This window comes from Bison bison, unplaced genomic scaffold (genome assembly GCF_000754665.1).
Source record: "Bison bison bison isolate TAMUID 2011002044 unplaced genomic scaffold, Bison_UMD1.0 scf7180017864181, whole genome shotgun sequence".
Classification (NCBI taxonomy): domain Eukaryota; kingdom Metazoa; phylum Chordata; class Mammalia; order Artiodactyla; family Bovidae; genus Bison; species Bison bison.
The window spans coordinates 4,985,870-5,012,943 of NW_011494753.1; the positions used below are offsets into that span (position 1 = coordinate 4,985,870).

The 27,074-nt window shown below is 40.4% G+C and overlaps 1 protein-coding gene across 1 annotated transcript in view; it reads left to right on the forward strand.

The window, feature by feature from the left end:
* The window catches only part of OTUD7A (OTU deubiquitinase 7A), a 193,775-nt gene that overhangs the window by 25,941 nt on the left and 140,760 nt on the right, over positions 1-27,074 (forward strand). Inside the window, exons 2-3 of the mRNA XM_010843400.1 lie at positions 8,309-8,403; positions 9,964-10,118. Of these exons, the coding sequence (XP_010841702.1) occupies positions 9,968-10,118 (151 nt within the window). The 5' untranslated portion in view covers positions 8,309-8,403; positions 9,964-9,967. The remainder of the gene's footprint in view (positions 1-8,308; positions 8,404-9,963; positions 10,119-27,074) is intronic.

The window sequence follows — 27,074 nt, forward strand, 5'->3', positions numbered from 1 at the left end:
AATATACAGCCTTAACGTACTCCTTTTCCTATTTGGAACCAGTCTGTTGTTCCATGTCCAGTTCTAACTGTTGCTTCCTGACCTGCATACAGATTTCTCAAGAGGCAGGTCAGGTGGTCTGGTATTCCCATCTCTTTCAGAATTTTCCACAGTTTATTGTGATAGACACAGTCATTAGCCCATGACCTTTTCTCTTTTCTGTTCTTTCTTTTCTAATTTTGACATCTGAATTATTCTCCCTTTATGTAGCAACTAGGAATCTAAGGTCAGCTATAAATCACAAAGCATTTGACTTACTTGGCTAGAACTGGTAGGTATTTATTAGAGAAGAATGATGGGAAGTCCAGAGGGGTGAAGTCTAGGGCCTGGGCAAAGTTCAGTGTTACCATCAGGATTGGACGTGTTACTCCACCAACCTGCATGTTGGGTCATCCTCTGGCTTTCTCAAAGACCGAAGATGGCAGATATACTTGGAGATGGTATTTCCTTGCCTAAGGCAGAAAGAAGGAAGAAAGCCAGTGGGAAAGGACTATGTCAGTTAAGCCTGACCGCTTCTATCAGGGAAGCAACGGCTTTCCCATAAACTCAACACGGTTGACTCCTGTCTCTATCACATAGACCTGAATCATTCAGTGCAGCTGCATCCGGATTGGTGAATCTGAGTTCAAGGAGGGGAGATTTCAATGACCAACTCTGAACCATTTGGATTCATTACCCAGTACTAGGAATATTGTCAGTCTCTAAAAGTCAAAGGTTCTCCACTGCAACCTGATAAACCAAGACTTTACCAGTGGTAGGTGAGTAGGTATGGAGTAGGCAACATCTAAGAAAATGAATGAGTACTTTCCTATTTCTTTCTACACTCTTGATCTATTTTTCACTGTTACCAAATCTTTGTGTCTTTGTTTGCCTAGCACAGTACATGTCCATTCTCTACTCAGAAACTCCCAGTGGTTTCCTACTGGCCTCATGTTAGAATCTAGCTTCTCACCTTGACAGCCCACAGGTCTGACCCTGACCTTCACCTGTAGTCACCACGCCTATAGCTCTCCTGCTTCTGGTATCTCTGGACCCAGAGACATACAGATGTGTTTTTGCCTTTTGGCCTGTGCTCATAGTGTCCATCCAGCTTGGAATGTCTTCTATTCAGCCTTCCTAAATCCTCAAAAACTCATCCTACATTTGGCCTTTTCATTCTGCCAGGTAGAAGGAACTGACTCTTTCTAGTATCCTAATTTTTTTTATAAATCATATTATAGCATTTATACCAGTCTAAGTTGAATAATGGTTATTTTCATGTACACCCATCAGATGGAGTAGGAACTTGGATTTAGTATTTTTATTTTATTTGTTCACTCAGCAGATTTATTTAACATCTGGTATATTCCAACTTGTGGTGAGGTTAGTGCAAAAAAATAGGAACCCTGACCTTCGGGACAACCCTCACAGAGAGAGACGAGGAGGCACGTAGGTCAGCAGTGGCAGCCCAGGACCCACACACATACTTTAAGTGTTCCTTTCATGTCAGTGAGACCATGGAAGGAGCCTGACCCTTTAGGCTTTTTTTTTTAAGACTCTTTTAACTTGTTAGCAGATATACCTTTTCCCAGAAGACCTGGATAAAATGATTAAAATCAACAGGGGAAGTATAAATCTGATTAATGAGTTGTTTAGATCTTTTTAAACCCTTGTTGATGGCACATTGGTCTGGTTCAGACATACATTTTATGCCTGTGTAACAGCTAGATTTGTGAGCCTGGAGAGTAAAAGCATAAATCCTTTAAAGCAAGGGAATCTTGCAAGCATTCCAATGCTGAAGGCTTGAATTGTGCAGGGAAGCTCTGCTGGAGATTTTCAAGGATGCAAATAATGTTCTGACATCCAAGCGCCCTTAGAAGGTGATCATTCCTGATGTGGGCACCCTCCACAGTTCCACGGACATTACTGTCCTCTAAAAGTGAGAATAAATAATGCCATGTCTTGTGGCCTTAAAACTTTACTTCCATGTTTAAGTATTATCTTCAAAATGAGTGATTATTGTTCCTTGTGGATTCTCTAATCGTCTTCTCTTAATGTGAGTCCAAGGTAGGAAGCAGCATGGAAAGAACAGTCTGTAACTCTTTGGGGTTCATGAGCCTTAGTGTGATGATACCTATACATCTGTTCCCATACTAAGAACTGTTGAAGATTTTTAGAGACTTAACCTATTAATGTGTCATTTCCATGTACACAATAGAAAACCTCAGTAGATCCTACACTTAGTACTATTAGCAAAAATATAAGTTTTAGGAGAGACTTTTTTCCATCTTTCCATCCTAGGAGAAAAATCATTAAAATGTATGACTGAGTGTCTACTAAGGAAATAGTTTACTTCTGATCATACACTGATGCACGTGCTGTGTTTTAAAGGTGCTGGACATTTGGACCTTGGAATGTCTGAAGGCCCCATACCATTATAAAGGGTTGGTGAACAGTGACCTTAGGTCTAAGTGGGTCTTTGTGGGAGTCATAACTCTGCTACTGAGCTCTCTGATCTTCAGTAAGATGGAACAGAGCCACTTGCCTTGTGGAGTTGTTGTCTGAATGAGAGTTAACCCACCTATAAAGTCCTCAGTATACCCCGTGTCATCCTGGGCCCTTGACAAATCGTAGTTATTTTCCTCGTTTAGCTATAGAGAGAATTTACACCCATGGGAAGAATGTTTTTCATTGTCCAGCTCCTTTCAAATAAATTGGAAAGCCAAGATGAAATGGTTAAATCTGTAGTAAAATACAGTCTAACACAATTGAATCCTACAGAAAGTCTAAACAGTAATTTCCACAGGAAAAAATAAATAGGGAAAGTTGTAAAGGGTTTCCTTCAGAAGAAGCATCAGGAATAGATTGATTCACAGGGAATATCTACCTAACATTTAAATGCCAGGTGAGTCCAGTACTACTTAGGCCATAGCAAGAGAATTGAGAAAGAAGATAAGCCTATGGTTTTGCTCTGTGTATAGGATGTTAACCATAAAACTGTCAAATTTACACAAAAGATTGCACATAAAAATAAAAGCCATATATCAAGTTAATACATTAATATGAAAATAGGAGTTTTAAATAAAAACTAGTGAACTGAAGAAAAACGTACATAGGAAATGAAATACCAACAAATGATTAAAGGTTTATTTATTCTAGAAGTATGAATAAAGCTTAATATTAGAAGTTAATTGATAGAATTCATTATATTAATAGATATTAAGAAAAAAAATTATGTGAAAATCAACATCCATCCATAATAAAGCTACTCAATAAGGTATATGGGTACTTGCTAAACGTATGTACGAATATGCGTATAGCCCAAAAGTCAGTAGCCAGCATCTTACTCAGTGTGGCAATTCTACTAAAGTTAGGAGAAAAGCAAAAATGCCCATCCTCTATGAATAGTTAATAGTATATTGAATTAGTTCAGTCAGAGAACTGACTGAACAAGAGAAGAAAGAGAAGTTAGAGCAAGAGAAAGAGAGCAAGAGAAGAAAGAGGGTTAAAACCTGAAAATTCAGAGCAAGATAATCTCTGTTTGCATAAGATGTGATTGTATATCTAGCAAAATGAAAAATAAGGGGGAATAAATAACCAACGGATAAATTTCTATAAACACTAAGTAAGAATTTAGTAAAAGAGCAGGATATAAATTTAACAACCAGAAGTCAATAGTTTTGTTTAGAAATATGATAACCAGTTAACACACATATTGGGAGAAAAGATACCTTTTTTGGATATCTAGGCATAAATATGGGGTTCCCTGGTGGCTCAGTGGTAAAGAACCCACCTACCTATGCAGGAGATACGGGTTCTATCCCTGAGTTGAGAAGATCCCCGGAGAATGTAATGGCAACCCACTCCAGTAACTTGCCTGGGAAATCCCATGAACAGAGGTGCCTGTTGGGCTATAGTCCTTGGGATCACAAAAGAGTTGGACATGACATAGTGACTAAACAATAGCCAAGGCATAATTTAAACAGAAAAATACAGAAATAGACCCAATTGCATATGCAAACATACCATATAGCAATGAAAGCATCTGAGATTAGAAGGGCTTCCCCACTGATGGGTTTTGCTCTTAAGTTGTGTTGAAACAGTTGGATAGACAGGTAAAATGCTAAAATTGAATCCATTCCTCACTTGATACGCCAAGATCAAGTCCAACTGCATCAGTGCTTTCAATATGAAAAATAAAACCCTTTAATAGATAATTTTCAGAGCAGTTTTAAGTATACAGCAAAGCTGAGCAGAAGGTGTGGACTGTTACCATGTAACTCCTGTCCCCACACACATGGCCTCCACCTCTGTCAGCATCCCACACCAAGGCAATACGTGTGTTACAATCGATGAACTGACACTGGCACATCCTTATCACCCAAAGTCCATAATGTCCATTGAGGTTCACTCTTGGTGTTGTGCATTTGTTGGTTCGAAACCTTGGGCGTTCTCAGGGTGAAATCCAAAACTGGCCCACATTCTCGTATGTAATGAAACTAACTTACCCAAGCAAAGGGACAAATGCTTGGAGTGCTTTCTAGGAAGCTGGGCCATCCTTTGTTTTAATTGGTTGTATAAACCTTAGGAACTTATCATTTAAACTTGACATCAACTTGCTGATTTAATTAGAAACGAAAGCCTAATATGTAATAAAATGGGAGGAGAGTGCAGTTTTAGCCATATTTCCCAAAGCATGGAATGAGCCAGGCCCCCAGCCTCCACATGTGACACCCACAGTGCTGTGTGTGTGTGCATGTGCAAGGGAGAGCCTGAGAAATCGGTGTGTCAAGAGGCCCTCTTCTGTGCAGTTGCTTCTGTCTTCTCTGGTTGGGGTTCCTGTGTATGTAGTGTGACAGAGTTTACGCTGTTGCAGGGGTTCAGGCAGCACTGCTGGGGCCGAGCACGGCTAGGGTTGATCGGGGGTCAGCAGGACACTGAGGGGAGCCACACAGGAGACACCCCATATGTGGCAGGCAGTCCAGAGCGCCTGTGGGCATGCAGAACACCCTCTCGGGACTGTGACTGTCGGAGTCAGGGGCCTGGGAGGGAGGGAAGGAGGGAGCCAGGGGTGTGAGGGGCTAGGCCAGGCTGCAGGGACCCAGAGAGAAGGGCAGGGGAAGCACCTCTGTGCTCTGGGCTTCCAAGTGACCCTTGAGAGGCTCCTAGCAGGAGAGCTGTCGGTCCAGTCTGTCTGCCTATGGAGGAGAAGGTCAAGGGCAGGAGACAGCTCTCATCCCAAGGGAAAGACCAGGGTACATCTCAACAGCGCTGCCTAGCTCTCCCTTCTCAAACCTCCATCACCTCACACACAGAGAGGAATCATGCAAATACCTACTCAATAGATAACAAGGATCTACTGTGTAGCACAGGGAACTGTACTCAATATCTTGTAATAACCTATAAAGGAAAAAAATTCTGAAAAAGAATATATGTATATATATCTGAATCACTTTGCTGTATACCTGAAACTAATACAATATTGTAAATCAAATATATACTTCATTAAAAATAAATAAATCATATGTTAAAATGTATAACATTTTTTAAATTAGCGTACCAATTATTTTTTTAAAATACCTATCAAGGATAAAGAGCATGTCCCCCAACATGGTTTAGGAAAATGCCTAGCCAGGGGCCTGGTCCTTGGAACATGGGCAGTGATTGGCCAGAAACAGAATATTCTGGCCAAAGCCCTATATTTTGCAGGGAGAGGACAGAGCCCAGGGATGGGCTTGGATGGTCACCTTGAATCCCCTCCCGGGTTCTCCCCAGGGTCCTACTGTGCATTTTCAGGCCTTTCTGGACTCAGGGACTAAGGTACAGCCAGGAAAGAGGGTGTTGGTCACCCCGCCTGTGTCTGAGAGTGATAGGGGGTGGGAGGGGGGGCACTTGGTGCCTCTGTTGCTCTCGGGAGCAGGCACCTACCTGTCTGGGTGCACGCCTACATGTAATCAGTTAGCAAGCTTTCTGGTATGTCCAGCAGGACTGGCTGAGGGCAGCACACACCCCTTCTGCCATCCAAGCTAGCTCTTCAGTACTTCCAGAGGCAGCAGTTCTGCTCCTCAGTGGAGACTTGGGCAGGCGAGGGTGGTCCTCATCATCACAGGTTGGATAATAGCTCGCACTTACTGAGCATGCCCTGTGGGCCAGTGTGTTTCATGCACTAACTCCTTCAGACTTTAGACCAGTTAAGAGGTACTGTTATGATTCTGATCCACCAATGAGGAAACTGAAACAGTATACCTGAGGCCTCACAGGAGTGGTGATGGAGCTATTTTGGCACTGAGAGAGGCTGATTCCAGGCCCAAGCCCCATCCCTGGACTGCACACTGCCTCTCCCAAGACAAAGCCACAGTTGAAAGAGCTTGACATGCCCCTGTCCCCAGGACAGTAGGCAAGACCCTCAGAGAAGTTCTGTCCAGGGGCAAGATGCAGAGCCTGGACATGGCCTCCCTGGTCCTCACAGGGTTAGGACAGGCCAGGGGTGCCTTGGCCATGAAGGGTGGGTCGTGGGACCCAGCAGTGCTCTCTGGAGGACTGGCATGAGGGGGCAGGGGTGAGGATGGCCAAGATGGCTGGGAGCCCATGTCCCCATTGGCCTGGCTCCTCCTGTGTCATCACAGTGCTTGAATGTGGGGCCTCTGTGTGGTGGGGGCATTAGATTTAAGAAATAAGTCTTGGATTTCCTTGGTGGTCCAGTGGTTAAGAATCTGCCTGCCAATGCAGGGGACATGGGTTCAGTCCTTGGCCCAGGAAGATTCTAAGGCCATGCTGCAACTACTAAAGCCTACTTGCCCTAGAGACCATGCTCTGCAACAAAAGAAGACACCACCAGGAGAAACCTGTGCACCACGACTAGAGAGTAGCCCCCACTCGCCGCAACTAGAGAAAGCCCACAGCCAATAGCAAAGACCCAGCACAGCCAAAAATAAATAATGATAGTTTTTTAATAAAAGAAGGAAGTCTTCAAGGGGACATGCACATTAACCTCTTGCTGCACCAATGTTTATACTTGAATGTGGTGAAAAGTTCTTTTGAGGCCCACCCTTTAATTTCTGTCTGTGCAGAGGACAGGGCACAGAGGAGGAGGTGTGGCGTGAGTCTTCATCACAGCACTGGTGGGAGCCAGTCTCGGTCTCAGCACAGGGCCTGGTGTAAGTGTAGAAATGGTGTAAGCTGAGTCATACACAGCGGCCCAAAGGTGGAACCAACCTAGTGTGCAGCTACAGATGATGGCTCCACAAGGTGTGGTCTGTCCATACAGTGGAATGTTATTCAGCCTTGTTGTGGCCGCATGGTATATCCTCCCCAAATTCATGTCCCAAAGCCCTAACCCCCCAACGTGATGGTATTAGGAGGTGGAACCAGCGGGAGGTAACTGGGTTTAGATGAGATTGTGAGGATGGAGCCCCCATGTTGCTATTTGTGTCCTTGCCACAGGAGGACCCAGGGAGAAGGTGGCATCTGCAGCCAGAATATGGGCTCTCACCAGATGCCAGATCTGCCAGCACCTTGATCTCAGACTTGCCAGCCTCCAGAACTATGAGAAATCCATGTCCCTTGTTTGAGCCATCCAATCTATGGCATTTTGTGACAGCATCCTCAACTAAGATGAGCCTTAAAATGAAAAGAAATCCCAACACTTGCAACAACACACATGCACCTTGGAAGACCCCATGCTGAGCAAAATAAACCAGTCAACAGGGGACAAATGTTACGTGACTTGTGAAGAGGATCCTGGAACTGTCAAACTTAGAAACAACGTAGAGCGATGGTTTCCAGGGGCTGGGGGGACGGAAAGGGAGTTCACGTTTAATGGGGCAGAGTTTCCACTGGAGAACATGAAAAAGTTCCGGAGATGATGGTGGTGATGATGGGTGCATAATAATGTAGAATATATTTAATGTCACTGAAATGCACTCTTAAATAGTTAAAATGGGATTTCATGTTATATATGTGTTATAATAATTAAAAATATGCAAGATTCAATGTATTGATGGAGTACTTACTATTAAGGTTGAAAACAGGTCTGTGATGGGAAAAGGATACTCTCTGAAATATAAGTACTGGTTACAAAGAGGAAATTTGAGATACTACCTGCCTTGCAAAAGCCCCCATGTTTGGGAGGTGATGGCCGCCTGGTAGGCAGGTGCTCAAGGAGAAAACAGACTTGATTCAGACAGTCGGCCGAGCCCCAGGTGCACCTCCTATGACACGAAGCAAAGCCTCAGCCTCTGTCTGACTGTCAGGAGAGTAACATGCTCTTATCTTCTGCTTTGTCCTCCAGGTGGAAGTGACCAAAGAAGTGGCTCTCCTGGCCGAGGCCCTGGTACATGGAGAGAAGGAAGACAGCAATCTCCTAATTGGAACCATATACATTAGGTCAAATCATTTTCTTATTGTCAAGCCATACCAACCCAAAAATCACACCCCAGTCAGAGCCATGTGCAAGCTGGTGTAGGGACAGTGAGTGTCTGACATCACAGACGCCACTGTCTTAATCCTCCATCTTCAGGGCCTGGCACCTTCTATGAGCTTACTTCCCCAAGTCTTACAGATGCTCAGGTGGACTCAGAGAGGTAACACAGCATGTCACCTCTTATCAGAGGGGCTGAGCTGGGGTTGGGATTAGGCCTGCAGTTCTGGCTCTAAAGCAGCAGCAGTCGGCACAGACCTAGCGCTCGAGCAGAGCCCATCCAAGTGAAAAAGAAATGGGGGATTCTCATCAGTGGCATGGGATTTAAACTCACCCCCATTACTTGCAAAATTAATTAGATGCTCACCAAGATAATATTTTCCATTATTTATACTTAGCAAACTTTCTGTGAAGGTCCAGATAGTAAACATGCTTGGTTCCGTGGATCTTACAGGTTCTATTTTAACTGCTTGACTCAGCCACATGCAAAAATGACCACAGATTGTACAACAGGGAGTGGACAGGGCTGGTTCCAATAAAACATTATTCACAAAGTAGTGGACTGTAATTCGCCAACCCCTTCTTGTTGGAGACAGAGGTGCATTTTTTTTTTATCAGGCATGACCGCGTCACCAGTTTACTGGTGGGAGTCACCCTCACATGCCAGGTACTGTTTGTTTCTCCCTAGCAACTGCCTGGTGCAGTTAGCCTGTGATCAAGCTACAGGGTGACATTTTATTCCTCTAACTGGGATTATTCTGCTAGGAAATCTGAGAGCTTTATGAATTTTATTGATTGTTCTTGTGAGTATGACAACTCTTGGGAAAATGGCAAATGATTTATCCTCTTTAGCAAGCATAGTATTTCTGTTGACTCTGGATTGGTGTGGAATATTTCCTAAGAGCCAAGTAAGGACTGAGGTAGGCATGGGGATGGGTCACTGTTTAAGATGTAGGTAGGATATAGCAGCAACACAATTACATTCGTGGAAGTGTTAGCAGCTCTAAATGAATCTCTCTAAGATTCATTAAGTGTTTAATTATTTTAGAACAACCAAGTCTATCTTCTTTTCAATTGGTTGTCACTGGAATTGACATAATCTAAGATGGGAAGTGGGCTTTCCCAATGGCTCAGAGATAAAGAATCTGCCTGTCAATGCAGGAGATGTGGGTTTGACCCCTGAGTTGAGAGGATTCCCCTGGAGTAGGAAATGGCAACCCAATTGAGTATTCTTGCCTGGAAAACCCCATGGACAGAGGAGCCTGGTGGGCCACAGTCCATGGGGTGTCAAAGAATTGGACATGACTGAGCAGCTAAACACGCACTCAGGGTAGGAAGACTGAATTGGGAATGCCCTCTCTCTCCTATGGCACCTACAAAGGGAATGACATTTGAGTCTGACCTTTATTATTTACTGTTGCACACAAATAATCAGGCATTGTCCCACACTGGCTCAGATATGTGTCACACCAAGTGGAACTGGTTTCTTCTTTCCATCACGTTTGCCTCTCTGTTCTCTCCTGCAGATGGATGGTTTCTAGCCTGCTTCCAAACCCCACCTCGGCTGAGTGTTGGGCAGCCCTCCTACACGATCCTATGACTCTTGATATGGACGCAGTCCTGTCAGACTTTGTTCGGTCCACGGGGGCAGAACCTGGTCTGGCCAGAGACCTGCTGGAAGGTAGGCCTCCTCCAGGTCCCCCAAACCACCCTCTTGGCCATAACTGCCCCCAACGCAGTGACAAAAGATAAGTTTTCTCTTACTGACAAGGGTGGTACTTGGACTCCTTAAAAAGTCAAAGAGGGTGTGGATGAGGTGTGATGTGGTTTGTTACTCTTGACTTTCTTTAGGGAATTGAATAGATCACCCAACTCTCTATAGGAAAAGAACAGAAGGCATTCACTTGGTTTTGCTTTGCATTAAAGCTTGTAGATATTGAGTCAAAGTCTATCAATAACAGTCTATCAGGCTGTTTTTTTAAAGAAAATAGATTCAGTAAAGCAGAAATTAGAAACCATTAAAAAGAAACACTTTATTGAAGACCTGAGCTGTTTATCTGTGTCTTAGCTGAGACAAAAATATTTCAGGCCAAGGTTTTTGGTGAAAAAAACACCTAATAGCCAACAAAATAGTTGAAAATAATTCACAAGCAAGAAGGCAAATTCATCCTCAGGCTTTTAGAGTGGGTATCATTCACTTCATGAAAAATGTGCTTAGTCTATATTTAGAATGTTTTGAGATAGTTATTCAGCTATAACGAAATAAAAGTAATATTTAGTTTCAGTCTCTAAAATTGACTTATTTTGCATATTTTTACAGTTTCTTTTCTTTTCTTTTTTTTTTTTTTTGTGGTGGAGTAGAAAGAAGTGGGAAGAACTGATTACAGCTTCTCAGGAGAGTCATGTGTGTGAAAGAGGAGTTATAAACAATTACTCTTTGCTCCAAATATATAAATTCCTCCTTGCAAAATTAGCAAATACTTGGTCAAATAGTGTAAGTCACAATGATTCCTTCATTCCCTTAAGGAAAAATATGACTCACTGTACATTTGCATGGTTGGAGGTAATACTCTATCCTATTGAAAATTAAGACTTCCCTATTGGAGGATTCTGATAAAATGGGAGTCATTTGTAAATTTCCCTGAACCTCCCAGAATTTCAAACATTCTTGGAGTTTAGAATGAAATATGCTTAGAGAATATATGTGATGTATGTGAATCAAAGTGCTATTCTAATGTTTCCCTGATAGCTTTTCACTGCTTTTCTTAGTTTTAGTGAGCAGTCATGTAGGGAAGTAGGTTTACAATGAGATTGGCAACAAGGACTGGGATAAGTCCAGACTTGACAATTTACTGGCTAAAAGATGTAGGGAAGATTATTTTATTTCCCTTAAGCCTTAGTTTTTGTCTATACATTGAACCTAACCCACCTTCTAGGGTGATCGTGAACATTAGAAGTTGCGATGTAAATGCTTGGTGGGTGGCATGACCAGCATTTAGAGATGCTCAAACAGTAGCAGGTGAAGGCCTTGTCTGCTGCTGCCCTCTTTGCAGGTAGTACTGACTTTGCCATTGATATGTGGTTAGTCTTCAACTGAAAGCAAGAGCTTTCAGCTTTTTTTTCTTTAATTTTATTTTTTAAGGGAAAATGCAAGAAAATAACTTTTTGTGTAGAGTTCTAAGAATTTGAACACGTGTGTATATTTGTGTCATTACTACCTCTCTCAGAGCACAGAACCATCTTATCAGCCCCAAGAACTCCTCCTGCTCTCTTACACCCATGCCTTCCCCAGCCCTGGCCACTGGCAATGCCCATTCCATTTCTTTTATCACTTTGGTATTGTCTCTTTCGAGAACGTCATATACATGGAGTCACAAAGAACCTAACCTTTTCAAATGGGCTTATTTTCACTCAGCATAATTATTTTGAGATTCATCTGAGCTGATGTGCTTGTCTATAGTTTGTTCCTTTGTTTTGCTGAGTGATACACCCATTGTAGAGGTGGACCATGGACTGTTTAGCCACTCAACTGTGGGAGGCATTCAGTTGTCTCCAGTTTTTTGCAGTTATAACTAGAACTATGATACATTTGCGGAGAAGGCAATGGCACCCCACTCCAGTACTCTTGCCTGGAAAATCCCATGGACAGAGGAGCCTGGTAGGCTGCAGTCCATGGGGTCGCTAAGAGTCGGACACGACTGAGTGACTTCACTTTCACTTTTCACTTTCATGCATTGGAGAAGGACATGGCAACCCACTCCAGTGTTCTTACCTGGAGAATCCCAGGGACGGTGGAGCCTGGTGGGCTGCCATCTATGGGGTCACACAGAGTCGGACACGACTGAAGTGACTTAGCATAGCATAGCATAGCATAGCATAGCATGATACATTTGAGGACAGGGGTTTTGTGAACACAGTTTTAATTTTTCTAGGGTAAACACAGCAGAGGGATTGCTATTTCAAATGGTAAGTATACATCTAAAAGAAATTGCCAAACTGTTTTCCAGAGTGCAGTACCATTTAGTATTTCTATCAGAAACATGTGGGAGTTCTAGCTACTCCACACCCTCACCACAATTGGCTTTTTAAAAAAAATTTAGCCATTGTAGGTTTAGAATGTCATTTCCTCATCATTTTATTTTTCATTTCCCCAGTGACTAATGATGCTCAATTGTTTTCATTATTTTCCATTGGTGTATTCTCCCTGGTGAAATGTCTGTTCAAGCTTTTTTCCAATTTCTCAGAAAAATTAGGTTGCTGTTTTTTTACACTTGAGTTTTGAAAGTTCATTATATATTCTGAGTATAAATCCTTTGTCAGATACGTGATTTGTAAATATTTTCTCCCAGTCTGTGCTTGACTTTTCACTCTCTTAGCAGTGCTCTTGGCAGAGCAGAAGTTTTTAATTTTGCTGGAATCCAATTTATCATTTTTTTCTTTTATGGATTATGCTTTGGGTGACACATCTAAGAACCTTTGCATAACCAGGTCATGAAGATTTTCTCCTGTGTGAACTCAAAAGTTGTGATGTCTGACTCATTTGGGGCTGATTTTTGTGTAACACGTGAGATTTAGAGCAAGCTTCATTTTTATGCATATAGATGACCAGTTCAAACCATTTTTTGAAGATTATCCTTCCTCTGTTGAATTGCATTTACATAGTTGTCACAAACAAACTATGTGTGTCTATAGGAAACTATTGATGTCAATTCAGTTTTATTGATCAGTATGTCCATTCTTTTGCCAATGCTATACTGTCTTGATTAGCTTTGTGGCAAATCTTAAAATCAGCACGATTCTTTCAGCTTTGTTCTTTTTCAAAAGTGTTTCAAGTAGCCTGTATTTTTGCCTTTCCCTATAAACTTGAGGATTAGGTTATCTCTATCCATAAAATTTCCTGCTGAAATTTTTATTGGAATTATGGTAACTCTATAAATCATTGCCAACTATGTTATGTCTTTGAATCCATGAAGACGTTGTAGCCATATTTTCCATTTATTTAGGGCTTGTTTGAGTTATTTCATTAACAGTTTATAGTTTTTAGCATATTAGATCCTATACATATTTTGTAAGATACATCTTTGGGGAGGGATTGAACTTCTATATATGGTTTAAGTTCATTTTCTAATTGTTCATTGCTAGTATGTAAAAATATAATTGATTTTTGCATGCTGTTCTTATATCCTACAATTATACTACACTCAGTTATTTGTTCAAGTGTGTGAGTATGTCTGTTCCTTAAAAGTTTCTATTTCTGCACTTATGTTGTTTCCTTTCCAATGTATGCCTTTTATTTATTTTTCTTGACTTATTCTTCACTTATTCCTATTTATTGCACTAGCTAAAACCTCCAGTAAAATGTGGAATAAGAGTGGTGAAAGGGAACCTCCTTGCCTTGTTCTTGATCTTAGGGGGAAAGCTTTCCATCTTTCACCATTATGCAGAGTGGGTTTGGTTGATGTTCTTTGTCAGGTGAAGAAAATACCTTTCTGTTCCTAGTTTGCTGAGAGTTTTATAATGAACAGTTGTTTTTTTTTCCAAATGCCTCTTCTACATCAGTTGATATGATTGAGTTCTTTCTCTTCTTTAAACTGCTAATATAATGTATTGCATTGATTGCCTTCTAATAGTAAACGAGCCTTTCAGCTATTATTTCTTCAAAGATTTTCTACTGTACATTTTTCTCATCTCCTAATGGGACTTCGATGATATAAAGGTTAAACCTTTTGTTACTGTCCTACATATCCCTACAGTTCTAATCATTTTCTTTTCTGATATTTTCTCTGTCAATTATTCACTTCTGTTGATCTCCTTATAAAATTACTGAATCCTCTGCCATCTCCATTCTGTTACTGAGCCCATCCAATGATTTTTTATTTTAGTTGTTGAATTTTTTCATTTCTAACATTTCCACTTGATTCCTCTTTATGCCTTCTGTTTCTTTGCTGAGGCTTTCTGTATTTTTCAAGAGTGTTTGTTCTGTCTTATTTGTTGGAAAATATAATAACTACTTTAAAGTCTTGGTGGAATAATTCCAATATCTGTGGCATCCCAGCATTGCTGTTGATATTTCCTTGGTTTTTTGTTATGGTGAGTAAATTTGGATTGTATCCTAGACATTTTGAATATTATGTTTTAAGACTTAGGTTGTTTTTTTAACCTTATAACAGATATTGTTTGAATCTTATAGCAGATTTTGTTTTAGGAGGTAATTAACCCCGTAGGGTTCAAATCACAAGTCCTCAGTTCCCCGAGACTTCTGTAGATTGTGGTTTCAATGTTGAGTCTTTGAGAAGTGCTATTGGATCTGTCTGGTGTACACCTAGTGGCAAATCTAGGACTTAGGCAATTGTTTGCCCCATATTTTGCTGCTCCAGGTCCCTGGAATCTACTTAGGGTCAGATCCATATACATGCAGCTCAAGAATTCATAAACAACTTTAAGGGTTTGCTTTCCTAAGCCCCTGCCATATCATAATTGCCTTGATAGTTCTGGGTCCCTGGGACTCTGCTCTCCGGCCCTACAGCTAGCACCCTAAAGCTCTGTTTGCCCCCACACTCTTCCACATTTGATTTGGCTGTACCCATCTCAGAGCTGAGCAGAAGCCAGAGGGAGAGCAATAGCAGTGGGGCCCACCACACCCACTGGAATCCACAGCTCTTCTGATTGGAGAAGAAGGTTCCCTGCCTTCCTATTCTGATTTCTTGCCATCTCTCATTGCTCCACAGGATTGCTTGAGGTCTAGGGCACAAGAGAAATGAAAAAAAAATTGTTAAAAAAAAAGATAAATAAGAGGTTTCTACACTCTCTAAACATTGGATACCCCTTCTTATTTTTTGAGTCAGAGTAGAGGTCTTCCCTTGGAGCTAATGCCCACTTCTGGGTTCTGGGCTACATGAGTTCACATCAGAGAGACTAGAAGTAAAAAGCGATATTACCACATGTTCTATGGTTTTCTTCCTCAGTCTGCCTGCTTACATTTACTTCTTTGGATGCTCACTAGCTGCTCCAGGCATGGTGTCCAGGCAAATAGCTGATTTCAGTAGGAGAGACACATGTGGTATCCTTCCATCATATACCCTGCAAACTATCTTCTGTTTTTACAAGTGGGAAGCCCAAGGTTCCCTGTACATAGCAGGTTCTTTAAGTTGTCAGTTATTTGGGTCAATTACTTTCTAAAAGTCAGTGTTTCAAAGGACAAACTATTTTCATTGTGAGGTCTCAGACCTAACGGTAAAAAATTTTCAGTGATGGCAGAAGCTGGGTGAAAGGTACATGGGCCTTCTCTGTAGTACTTTTTAAACTATTTGTATGTTTTTATGGAAACGACTTTAAGCAACTTGGGCTTCCCTGATAGCTCAGCTGGTAAAGAATCCGCCTGTAATACAGGAGACCCTGGTTTGATTTCTTGGATTGGGAAGATCCCCTGGAGAGGGAAAAGGCTACCCACTCAAGTATTCCTGGGCTTCCCTGATGGCTCAGACGGTAAAGAATCTGCCTGCAATGCAAGAGACCTGGTTCAATCCCTGGGTTGGAAGATCCCCTAGAGGAGGGCATGGCAACCCACTCCAGTATTCTTGCTTAGAGAATCCCCATGCGCCGAGGAACCTGGTTGGCTACAGTCCATGGGGTTGCAAAGAGTTGGACAAGACTGAGTGACTAAGTACACACAGCACATGGAAACGACTTAAATGTCCATCAACAGATGAATGAATAAAGAAGGCATGGTGTATATATACAATAGAATATTAGTCAAATTTTCATGTAAAAAAAATGAAATAATGTCATTTGCAACAACATAAATGGACCTAGAGATTATCATACTGAGTGAAATAGCCAGACAGAGAAAGACAAATATCATATGATACCACTTTTATGTGGAATCTTAAAAAAGTGCTACAAATTAACTTATTTAGAAAACAGAAACAGACCCACAGACAGAAAACAAACTTATGATTACCAAAGGGGAAAGTCAGAGAAGGATCATTTAGAAGTTTTGTATTAACAGATACATACTACTATGCATTAATATAAAATAGATAACCAACAAGGACCTACTGTATCGCAGAGGGAACTGTACTCAGTATTTTATAATAACCTATAAGGGGAAAGAATTTGAAAAAGAATGTATATATAGATACACATTATGTATGTATGTATAGCTCAATCACTTTGCTGTACACCTGAAACTCAAACAACATTGTAAATCAACTATACTTCAATTTTTAAAAAAGAGTAAGTGAAAGAAAACCAACTATTTGTGTGTTTTTAATTAATTAATTAATTTCAAAATAAAAAGTTCATGGAATATTACTCAAATATAAAAAAGAACACGTTTGAACACAGTTCTAATGAGATGGGTAAACCAAGAGCCTGTTATACAGAGTGAAGTTAAGTCAGAAAGAAAAGACAAATATTGTATATTAATGCATATATATGGAATCTAGAAAGATGGTATTGATGATCTTATTTGCAGGGCAACGAAGAAGACACAGACGTAAAGAACAGACTTTTGGTCACCACGGGGGAGGGAGAGGGTAGGAAGACTCAAGAGAGTAGCATTGAGACATATACATTACCATATATAAAATAGATAGCCACGGATATTTGCTGTATGATGCAGGGAATCCAAAGCTGATGTTCTGTGACAATCTAGAGGGGTGGGATGGGGAGGGAGGTAGGAGGGAGGTTTAAGAGGAGGGGACATGTGTATGTTTGTGGCTGATTCATGTTGATGTAACAGAAACCATCACAATATTGTAATTATCCTCCAATTAAAAATAAAATACAATTTTTTAAGAAAAGTTAAAAACATACAAGAGTGGGAATCACAGAATGACGGAAACAGTAGCAGTTCAGTTCACTTCAGTCACTCAGTCGCGTCCGACTCTTTGAGACCCCCACGGACTGTAGCACGCCATGCTTCCTGGTCCGTTACCAACTCCCGGGGCTTGCTCAAATTCATGTCCATCGAGTCAGTGATGCCATCCGACCATCTCATCCTCTGTTGTTCCCTTCTGCTCCTGCCTTTGATCTTTCTAGGCATCAGGATCTTTTCCAATGAGTCAGTTCTTCGCATCAGGTGGCCAAAGTATTGGAGCTTCAGCTTCAGCATCAGTCCTTCCAATGAATATTCAGGGCTGATTTCCTTTAGGATGGACTGGTTGGATCTCTGTGCCGTTCAAGGGACTCTCAAATGTGTCTCCAACGTCACAGTTCTAAAGCATCAATTCTTCCATGCTCAGCTTTCTTTATGGTCCATCTCTCACATCCATACATGACTACTGGGAAGACCATAGCTATGACTATATGGAACTTCATCAGCAAAGTAATGTCTCTGCTTTTTAATATGCTGTCTGGGTTGGTCATAGCTTTTCTTCCAAGGAGCAAGCATCTTTTAATTACATGGCTGCAGTCACCATCTGCAGTGATTTTGAAGCCCCAAAATATAGTCTGTCACTGTCTCCATGTTTTCCCCATCTATTTGCCATGAAGTGATGGAACCGGATGCCATGATCTTTGTTTTTTTGAATGTTGAGTTCTAAGTCAGTTTTTTCACTCTCCTCTTTCACTTTTATTAAGAGGCCCTTCAGTTCCTCTTCACTTTCTGCCATAAGGGTGGTGTCATCTGCATGTCTGAGATTATTGATATTTCTCATGGCAATCTTGATTTCAGCTTGTGCTTGATCCAGCTCAGCATTTCACATAATGTACTCTGTGTATAAGTTAAATAAGCAGGGTGACAATATACAGCCTTGATATACTCCTTTCCCAATTTGGAACCAGTCTGTTGTTCCATATCCAGTTAAAACTGTTGCTTCTTGACCTGCATACATATTTCTCTGGATTTTTTACAGGAAGCAGGTAAGATGGTCTGGTATTCCCATCTCTTTAAGAATTTTCCACAGTTTGTTGTGATCCACATAGTCAAAGGTTTTAGTGTAGTCAATGAAGCAGAAGTAGATATTTTTCTGGAATTCTCTTGCTTTTTCTGTGATCCAGAGGATGTTGGCAATTTGATCTATTGTTCCTCTGCCTTTTCTAAATCCAGCTTGAACATGTGGAAGTTCTTGGTTCATGTACTGTTGAAGCCTGGCTTGGAGAATTTTGAGCATTACTTTGCTAGTATGTGAGACGAGTGCAATTGTGCGGTAGTTTGAACATTCCTTGGCATTGCCTTTCTTTGAGATTGGAATGAAAACTGACCTTTTCCAGTCCTGTGTCCACTGCTGAGTTTTACAGATTTGCTGGCGTATTGAGCACAGCACATTCACAGCGTCATCTTTTAAGATTTGAAATAGCTCAGCTGGATTTCTATCACCTCCACTAGCTTTGTTCATAGTGATGCTTTCTAAGGCTCACTTGACCTCGCACTCCAGGATGTCTGGCTCTAGGTGAGTGATCACACCATCGTGGTTATCTGGGTCATGAATATCTTTTTTGTGTAGTTCTTCTGTGTATTCTTTGGAGAAGGCAATGGCACCCCACTCCACCTCTTCTTAATATCTTCTGCTTCTGTTAGGTCCATACTGTTTCTGTCTTTTTTTGTGCCCATCTTTGCATGAATGTTCCCTTGGTATCTCTAATTTTCTTGGAGAGCTCTCTAGTCTTTCCCATTCAATTGTTTTCCTCTATTTCTTTGCATTGATCACTTAGGAAGGCTTTTCTTACCTCTCCTTGCTCTTCTTGGAACTCTGCATTCAGATGGGAATCACTGTACAACAGAAGGAAAGAGCAGCAGAGGCTGATAGAAATCTGGCAGAGACCAAGGACAAGAAGTTGACACCAATCAACCTCCAGGTCAAAGGGTGTGTCCTTACCTGGCTGCTAGCTTCCCTCAGGTCTGCCCTTTGCTTGTTGGTCAAGTGATCCCCTCTGAAACAAAGGTCAGGGCGTATGACTGTTCACCAGATTCCTCTGATGTCCCTTCTGCCTGCAGAATAAACTTCTCCACAGGGCACTGAAGTCCCTTCAGCATCTGGTCCTGCTCCATCCCTTCTACCTTATCTCCCACTGCATCCCTTCACCATCCTTATCCCCAGACACCATCCACATCTGTGCTTTTGTTTAAACTCATGTCTCATGCTGCGCACTACTCCCCACACACTCATCTCATTCTTGATTCTACTTCTCTTCCAAGTTAGACCACAAGCTGCATGATAGGAGAGACCACTCCAGGTTTTGCCCACTGTGTTCCCCCACCACCAGGCACATGCTGGCCCCTTGATAGTGTTTTCTGGCTGCTGCGGATCCAGGAACCAACAACCAGATGGAAATCCTCAGGCACATGGAGACAGACAATGAACAGCATAAATGAGTTAGATGGCATTTTAGTCATTAGTGCTACTGAGAAACCTGTATTAAAGGGAGCAGTAGGGGATGCAGGTATGGGTACAATGTTAAGTTAGTGTTGTCAGAGAAGGCCCAACTTTTAAAAAAATGAAATTTGAGCAAAGATTTGAGGTATGAGAGAGTGGATTCCTGGGAAAGAAGTTTCTAGGAAGTTGGGATGAATTGGCTATTCCTTGCCATTTCTCAGAACTTTATAGACTTCTATTATAACAAATATTTGGTTGTGTCTTCTTTGACAATTGATTACATACTTTTTTTCCTCATTAAATTAGAAGTTCTCTGGAAAAGAATCTGAAAAAGAAAATTATACATAATACATATATGTGTGTGTGTGTGTGTATAACTGAATCACTTTGCTGTACACTTGAAATTAACACAACATTGTAAGTTACATTTCAATTTTTTAAGGTAATAATAGAATCATTCTAAAGGGAGTTTTCCTGATTAAATTAAAACAGAGATATAAATTTTAAAAGAAAAGGAGTTCTTAAAACAGGGGCAGTAGCATAACAGCAATGGTTAACTTTTTTTGGTGCGTTGTTTTATGTCAGGCACTAGGTGCTTTAAATGTGATGTCTCATTAATATGTGCAACACATTAACAAAGTCTTAGCTTTCCCATTGTATATGGAAGAAAACTGAGGTAAGGAAAAGTGCTTGAAGTTGCACAGTCAGGACATAGCAGAACCACATGTGAATCCACTGTGACACTAAGTACCAGATTTTTTCCTGCAAAACTGGATCATCTACCATTTATTCCTCTGTCCTTGTAGAGAGTAGTAGCATTTTGTATGCTGTGTCTACTCAGTAGACTAGTCACTGGAGGAATGTTTGAGTAACCTATTTTATGATGTAACTAATTAGCATTTCAAATAAAATACCACTTCAAGAGACCACAAAAACTATTCAAAAAATAGAACTAATAGCTAACATTCATGTGCCAGACACTGTCTGGTCACTGGACATATATTAAAAGTTGGTTTAAAAAATTTTCAAGTCGGAGGCCAAACACATGAGTTGTTTTTAAAGTGTCAATTCCCTGCTTAAAGCAACTCACACTTTCACAATAGCTGTGAGTTTCAGGCCTTGCAGCTTTACCAAGATGTTCATTCAGTGTTTCCATCCCTCACTTACATTGCTATCCATGGGGAAAGTATCCTTGAATAAAGAAGCCAGATTACATTTAGAACAAACATTAACTTGAAATTAACATTTCACATGTCCCTAGTCTAATTTTTCATAATCTTTTTGGAATTTGCAAAATTAAGGAAAACGGTAACAAGTGATTTAAATCGTATTCTGAAAATTACATATACACATAGGGAAGCTATGCACATATTTTAAGATGCATGTATGTTTACCAGTTGACTTGGTAATTTGATTAGCAAAGTTTATGGAGTTGTTTATGAGAAAATATACCCTTTTCTAATCCTGAGTCCCTTGGGTTTAAAGTATATTTTGTTGGGAAATTCACAGATGGTGGTCCAGCTACTATGGAGAGGCTTCTCCCAATCACTTGCCAGTCATATTGACAGATAATTTCATTAACCTGTACATTTGACCTTTGAAAATATTCCTGCGATTTAGGGACAGCAGCTGCTTACTTGGATAAACACAGTAATGCTCAAAAAATATACACCCAAGAAATGGGGGAGGAGATGGAAGCAACTCAGGGGAGCATGTGTTTAGTAGAAGTCTCTCCTTAGCCTAACAGATGGTCATGGGATCTACCCACAGGGAACCCACAAGACTGCAGGTGGAGTATTTCAAAGTGGGAGGAGCCCAAAAGCCCTCTGCCTGGAGCCCCACCAGTTGCTGTGGCTAGCCCAGGATACTGTGGCTCCAAGAACCACCCTAACTTACTAAACACCAAGGAAACTGAAGTAGGCTCCAGAATGGTCACTCTTTTCAATTACAGTGAGAAATAAAAGAAATAAAAGGCTGGACTCACCACACCAGAACATCTCTTCTCTTCAATCAAGCTAGATCTGAAGCCCAATCTTAAACACACATCACCTAATTTACCAGGAAAATTCACTGCTCTAGTTTTTTTCAAATTTGTGTGATTAGAGAGTTAATGTGAGCAAGACCCACATCCCTGAGGGGGAGCAAAAAAACAGTCTGGTAACTGTGAATCTGAGAGGGAATTAGAAGAGAAGGCCTGATCGCCTCTGGCCAGAGCCAGGATTACCTGTGAGTGTAAAAATACTGAAATGAAACCAGTTTCCTCTGACTACTGTCCTGTCCCCAGAGGGGTGCAGCTCTGCCATTAGATTAGACATATTTGAAATAAAATAACCAAAAAATCCTGTCCAGGATCAAACTTCCAAGACACGTCCTCTGGCCTGGTCCCATTTGAGAGGAAACATTTTCTCTTTAGATGGGTGATTATATTTAAATACATGTGAAAATAAACAAGCCAGTAGGGCGTCTGTAGTGAGTTCTGTTTTGGCATGCTAATCAGTTAAGTACATTCGTCATTTCCTTTCCCTTAAGGAAGATTGTAACCCCAGGTACCATCACTGGCTGCTTAAAATTAAATGCTTCCTCTCTGGAAAGCCAGCCATATCCATTGCAGTCTTTCTGGAGGATATCTCCACCTGGGCTACCCAACCTTTTTGTGTTCTACCTTCCTCTTCTGATAGACACATTACTCCAGGGCTCCCAGCCCCATGTATTCATTAACATGGACTAAATGGAATTGCTTTGAAGAGGCATCCCCCACAGCTTGTGGATGGACTTCTTAAGGGAGTATGTGATGTAGTTAATAATGCAATGGTGAGATTAGAAATGAAGCAAGATTAGCTCAGTTGATTATTTATTAAAACTGGGTGATGCAGTGTTCATTGCAGCACTGTTTACAATAGCCTGGACATGGAAATAACTTAGATGTCCACTGGCCAATGAATGGATAAAGAAGTTGTGGTACATACACACAATGGAATATTACTCCACTATAAAAAGGAACACATTTGACTCAGTTCTAATGAGGTGGATGAATCTGGAGCCTATTATACAGAGCGAAGTAAGTCGGAAAGAGAAAGACAAATATTGCATATTAGTGCATATATATGGAATCTAGAAAGATGGTACTGACAATCCTACATGCAGGGTGGCAAAGGAGACACAGACATAAAGAACAGACTTTTGGACTCAGTAGAAGGAAACAGTAGGATGATTTGAGGAAAAAAGCACTGAAACATATGTTACCATATGTAAAATAGATAGCCAGTGGAAGTTTGATGTATGATGCAGGGAACCCAAAGCCAGTGCTCTGTGCTGACCTGGAGGAGCAGGTTGGGGAGGGAGGTGGGGGCAGTTTGGGAGAAAGGGGATACAGGTATGTCTATGGCTGATTCATGTTGATGTATGGCTAAAACCCTTGCAATATTGTAAAGTAATTATCCTCCAATTAAAATTTAAAAAATTTTTAACTGGGTGATAGACACAAATAAATTCATTATAATCTTCTTTGTATTCCTAGATGCTTATACAACTTTCCATAACAATAATTTAAAAGCAGCATTGGTAAACTTCTGCTTCCAGCCAAGATGGGTTAGGAAATGGGTTTACCCTCATGCTTGAGAAAAAGGGAAAGAGCAGTGTATAAGAAATAAGGGCCTAAACTGTAGACATGAAGGTCAGTGATCCCTGAAAGATGGAAAACGTACAAGGTACTACTACCTGTGACAGCTGATCTGTCAACCTTGAGAGTTTCCAGGATGTGGTGTGAAGAGGGATCCAAGATGGAGGCCGGCCAACTCCGCATCATGGGGAGTCAGAGCTGGGAGTCAGGGAAGTGAAGGAGATTGGAATACAGAGAGGAGATGAACAGGGAGAAGATAACAATGAACCAAGGGTTTGCCTCTGCTACTCAGCATTTGTGTGAGGAAGTTACATGCAGCTGGGGAAAGAGCCAACTAAGATTAGAGGGAAGAGTGCCCACCGCCAACACAGAGCCATGAACAGTGTCTGTACCAACAGATCAAACAGGAAAAGTACTGAATGTGATTTCTAGAAGGATCTTGCCTCAGTAATGGCAAATAATTAACTGTGGAGTAAAAACTGCCCTGGTCACACCTAATAAACCAGAGAAAAAAGTGAAAATTTTAGTCACTCAGTCGTGTCTGAATCTTTGTGACCCCATGGACTATAGCTGTTTGTGGAATTCTCCAGGCAAGAATACTGGAGTGGGTAGCCATTCTCTTCTCCAGAGGATCTTCCTGAACCAGGAATTCTCATGCACTGCAGGCATTTTTTTTTTTTTTTTTACCATGTGAGCCACCAGGGAAGCTCCAACAGACCATGTTAAGTGAGACCCAAAAGGATCAAATTATTTCCAAGAAATGTAACTACATTCCAGAACAAAGCTGAGTTATAGTTGTTAGAATATAAATGCATTCAGCACCAAACTAAAATTCACATTGTCTATCATCCAATCAAAAGTTAGCAGAGGGGACTTCCCTAGTGTCCCAGCAGCTGAGAATTTGCCTTCCAACGCAGGGGTTGCCATTGGATGTGGGTTTGATCCCTGTTCAGAAAACTAAGGTCCCACACGCCACAGAGCAACTAAGCTTATGCACCACAACTCGAGAGCCCACATACCACAATGAAGAGCCAGCGTAGCCAAAAAAAAAAAAAGAGCAGAAATGCAAAGATGTGGGAAAGCATGACCCATAATGAGAAATTTTATTCATTCAAAACCAACTCAGATCTAACATAGAAGTTAGGATAATCAGACAGGACGTTAAGAGTTATTAAAAGTTGTAAAAACAGCAGAGATGGATAAATTGTATTCTGTATGTTCAAAAATTTAAGTAAAGGTGTAGAAATATTTTTAAAGACCTAAGTCAAACTTTCAAATATGAAAACTACATAAGATTAGAAATTAACTCAATGGGATTAAGAGCAGATTGAATATTATGGAAAAACAAAGATTAATAAGCATAGAGACATGATAGAAGCTATACAAAATGAAGCAGAAAAAGTAGAATCAAAAAAATTTAAAATGTGTCAGTGAGCTGTGGAAGAAATGTTGTCAGCCTAAAATATGTGTAATTGGAAGAGGAGCGTGAGGGATGAAAAAATAAGTGAAGAAGCTAGCAGTACTTAGGGGAAACTTCATCACTAATCTTGTTAGAAAAGAAACACGGTCTCAAATCAGTGACCTCAGTTTCCACCTTAAAAACTAGCAAAAGAAGAGCAAATTAAACCCAAAGCAAGCTGAAGCAATGAAACAATAAAGATCAGAATAGAAATAATGAATAAAAACAGTAGAGAACTCAATGAACTCAAGAGTAAATTCATTGAGATCAATAAAACTGGTAAACCTCCAGCCAGATATCAGGGAAAGTGAAGATAAATTCACACATAAAGAATGAGATTGCCTCAGTACAGATTGTATAGACACTAAAACTTTTATAAGGGAATATTATGGACAAGTTTAAACCAACAACTTATGTGAAATTGACAAATTCCATAAAAGATACAAACAACCAGAGCTGATGCAAGAAAAAGTAAATAATTTGGATGTATCTGTATCTCTTAAGGTGATTTAAGTTGGAGTTAAAAGCCTTCACACGAAGAGAACAGCAGGCACAGATACTTCCCTGATAAATTCTACCACACATAGAAGAAATGATAGCAATTTTATACAAACTCTGCCAGAAAATCAAAGAAGAACTATACTTAGCATTTCATGCTACAAGACCAACATTACCCTGATACAAAACCAAACAGCCCAGAGCAGATCGTCTTCATGAAGATCAATGTGAAAACTCTAAACAAAATTTTGGCATATTGAATTCAGTAATATATAAAAAGTATAATACATCATGACCAAGTAGACTTTATTCCAAGAATGCAAAACTAATTTAACATTCAAAATAAATTTGATTTACCATATTGACAAACCAAAACATAGAAAACTATATGATCATCTCAGTAGGTATGTAGAGTCTTTGACAGAATCCAACATTCATTCCTGACTTAAAAAAAAAACAAAACACTCTCAGAAAACTAGGTATAGAGGATACTTTCTCAATATAATGTAGAGTATTTACAAACCAAACAAGGAAACAAAAAGCCCTACAGCTACCAAGATATTTGTGAAAGAAAGAATGCTTTGCACCTAAGACCAGGAACAAGACCAGAACGCCAACTCTCACCACTATATTCAACATTTCCCTGGAAATTTTAGCCAGTGTAGTCAAGCAAAATATAGTTTAAAAAAACATCCAGATTGGAAAGGAAGAGTAAGCTATCTCTAGTCACAGAAGGCATAGAGACCTATGTATAAAATCCAGTGGAATTACAAAAATTATTGCAACTATTAAGTGAGTTCAGCAGTGTTGCAGGATATAAGATTAATATACAGATATAAATTCCATTTCTATATATTTGCAATGAATAATTGGAAACTGAAATTTTTTAAAATAACTTTTTCAGTAGCGTCAAAAGATATAAAATACTAAGGATAAACCTGACAATGATGTGTAAGACTTACACACTGAAACTATAACACATTGCTTAGAGAAATTAAAGACCTAAATGGAGAAATGTTGCACATCCATGGCATCGCAATATTGTTCATTCTCCCCTAATTGATCTTAAACTCAGTACAATCCCACTCAAAATCTTAGCAGAAAACTTAACACACCTATGGGCACTTTATCTTTGACAAAAGACAGGAATCTACAGTGGACAAAAGACAGCTGCTTCAGTAAGTGGTGCTGGGAAAACTGGACAGGTACATGCAAACGAATGAAACTAGAATACTTGCTAACACCATACACAAAAATAAACTCAAAATGGATTAAAGACTTAAGTGTAAGGTCAGAAACTACAAAGCTCTTAGAGGAAAACATGGGTAGTATACTCCTTGACATAAATCACAGCAAGATCCTCCATGATCTACCTCCTATAATAATGGAAATAAAAACAAAAATAAATGGGACCTAATTAAACTGAAAAGCTTTTGCATGGAAAAGAAAACAATAAACAGATTAAAAGACAACCCTCAGAATGGGAGAAAATAGTTGCGAATGAAACAACTGACAAAAGATTAATATATAGAAAAATATAAGCAGCTTATACAGCTCAATATTAGGAAAACAAACAGCCCAGTCAAAAAATATTGAATACCTAAATGGGCATTTCTCCAAAGAAGACATATAGATGGCCAATAGACACATGAAAAGATTCTCAACATCACATTATTCAGTTCAGTTCAGTTCAGTTCAGTCGCTCAGTCGTGTCCGACTCTTTGCGACCCCATGAATCGCAGC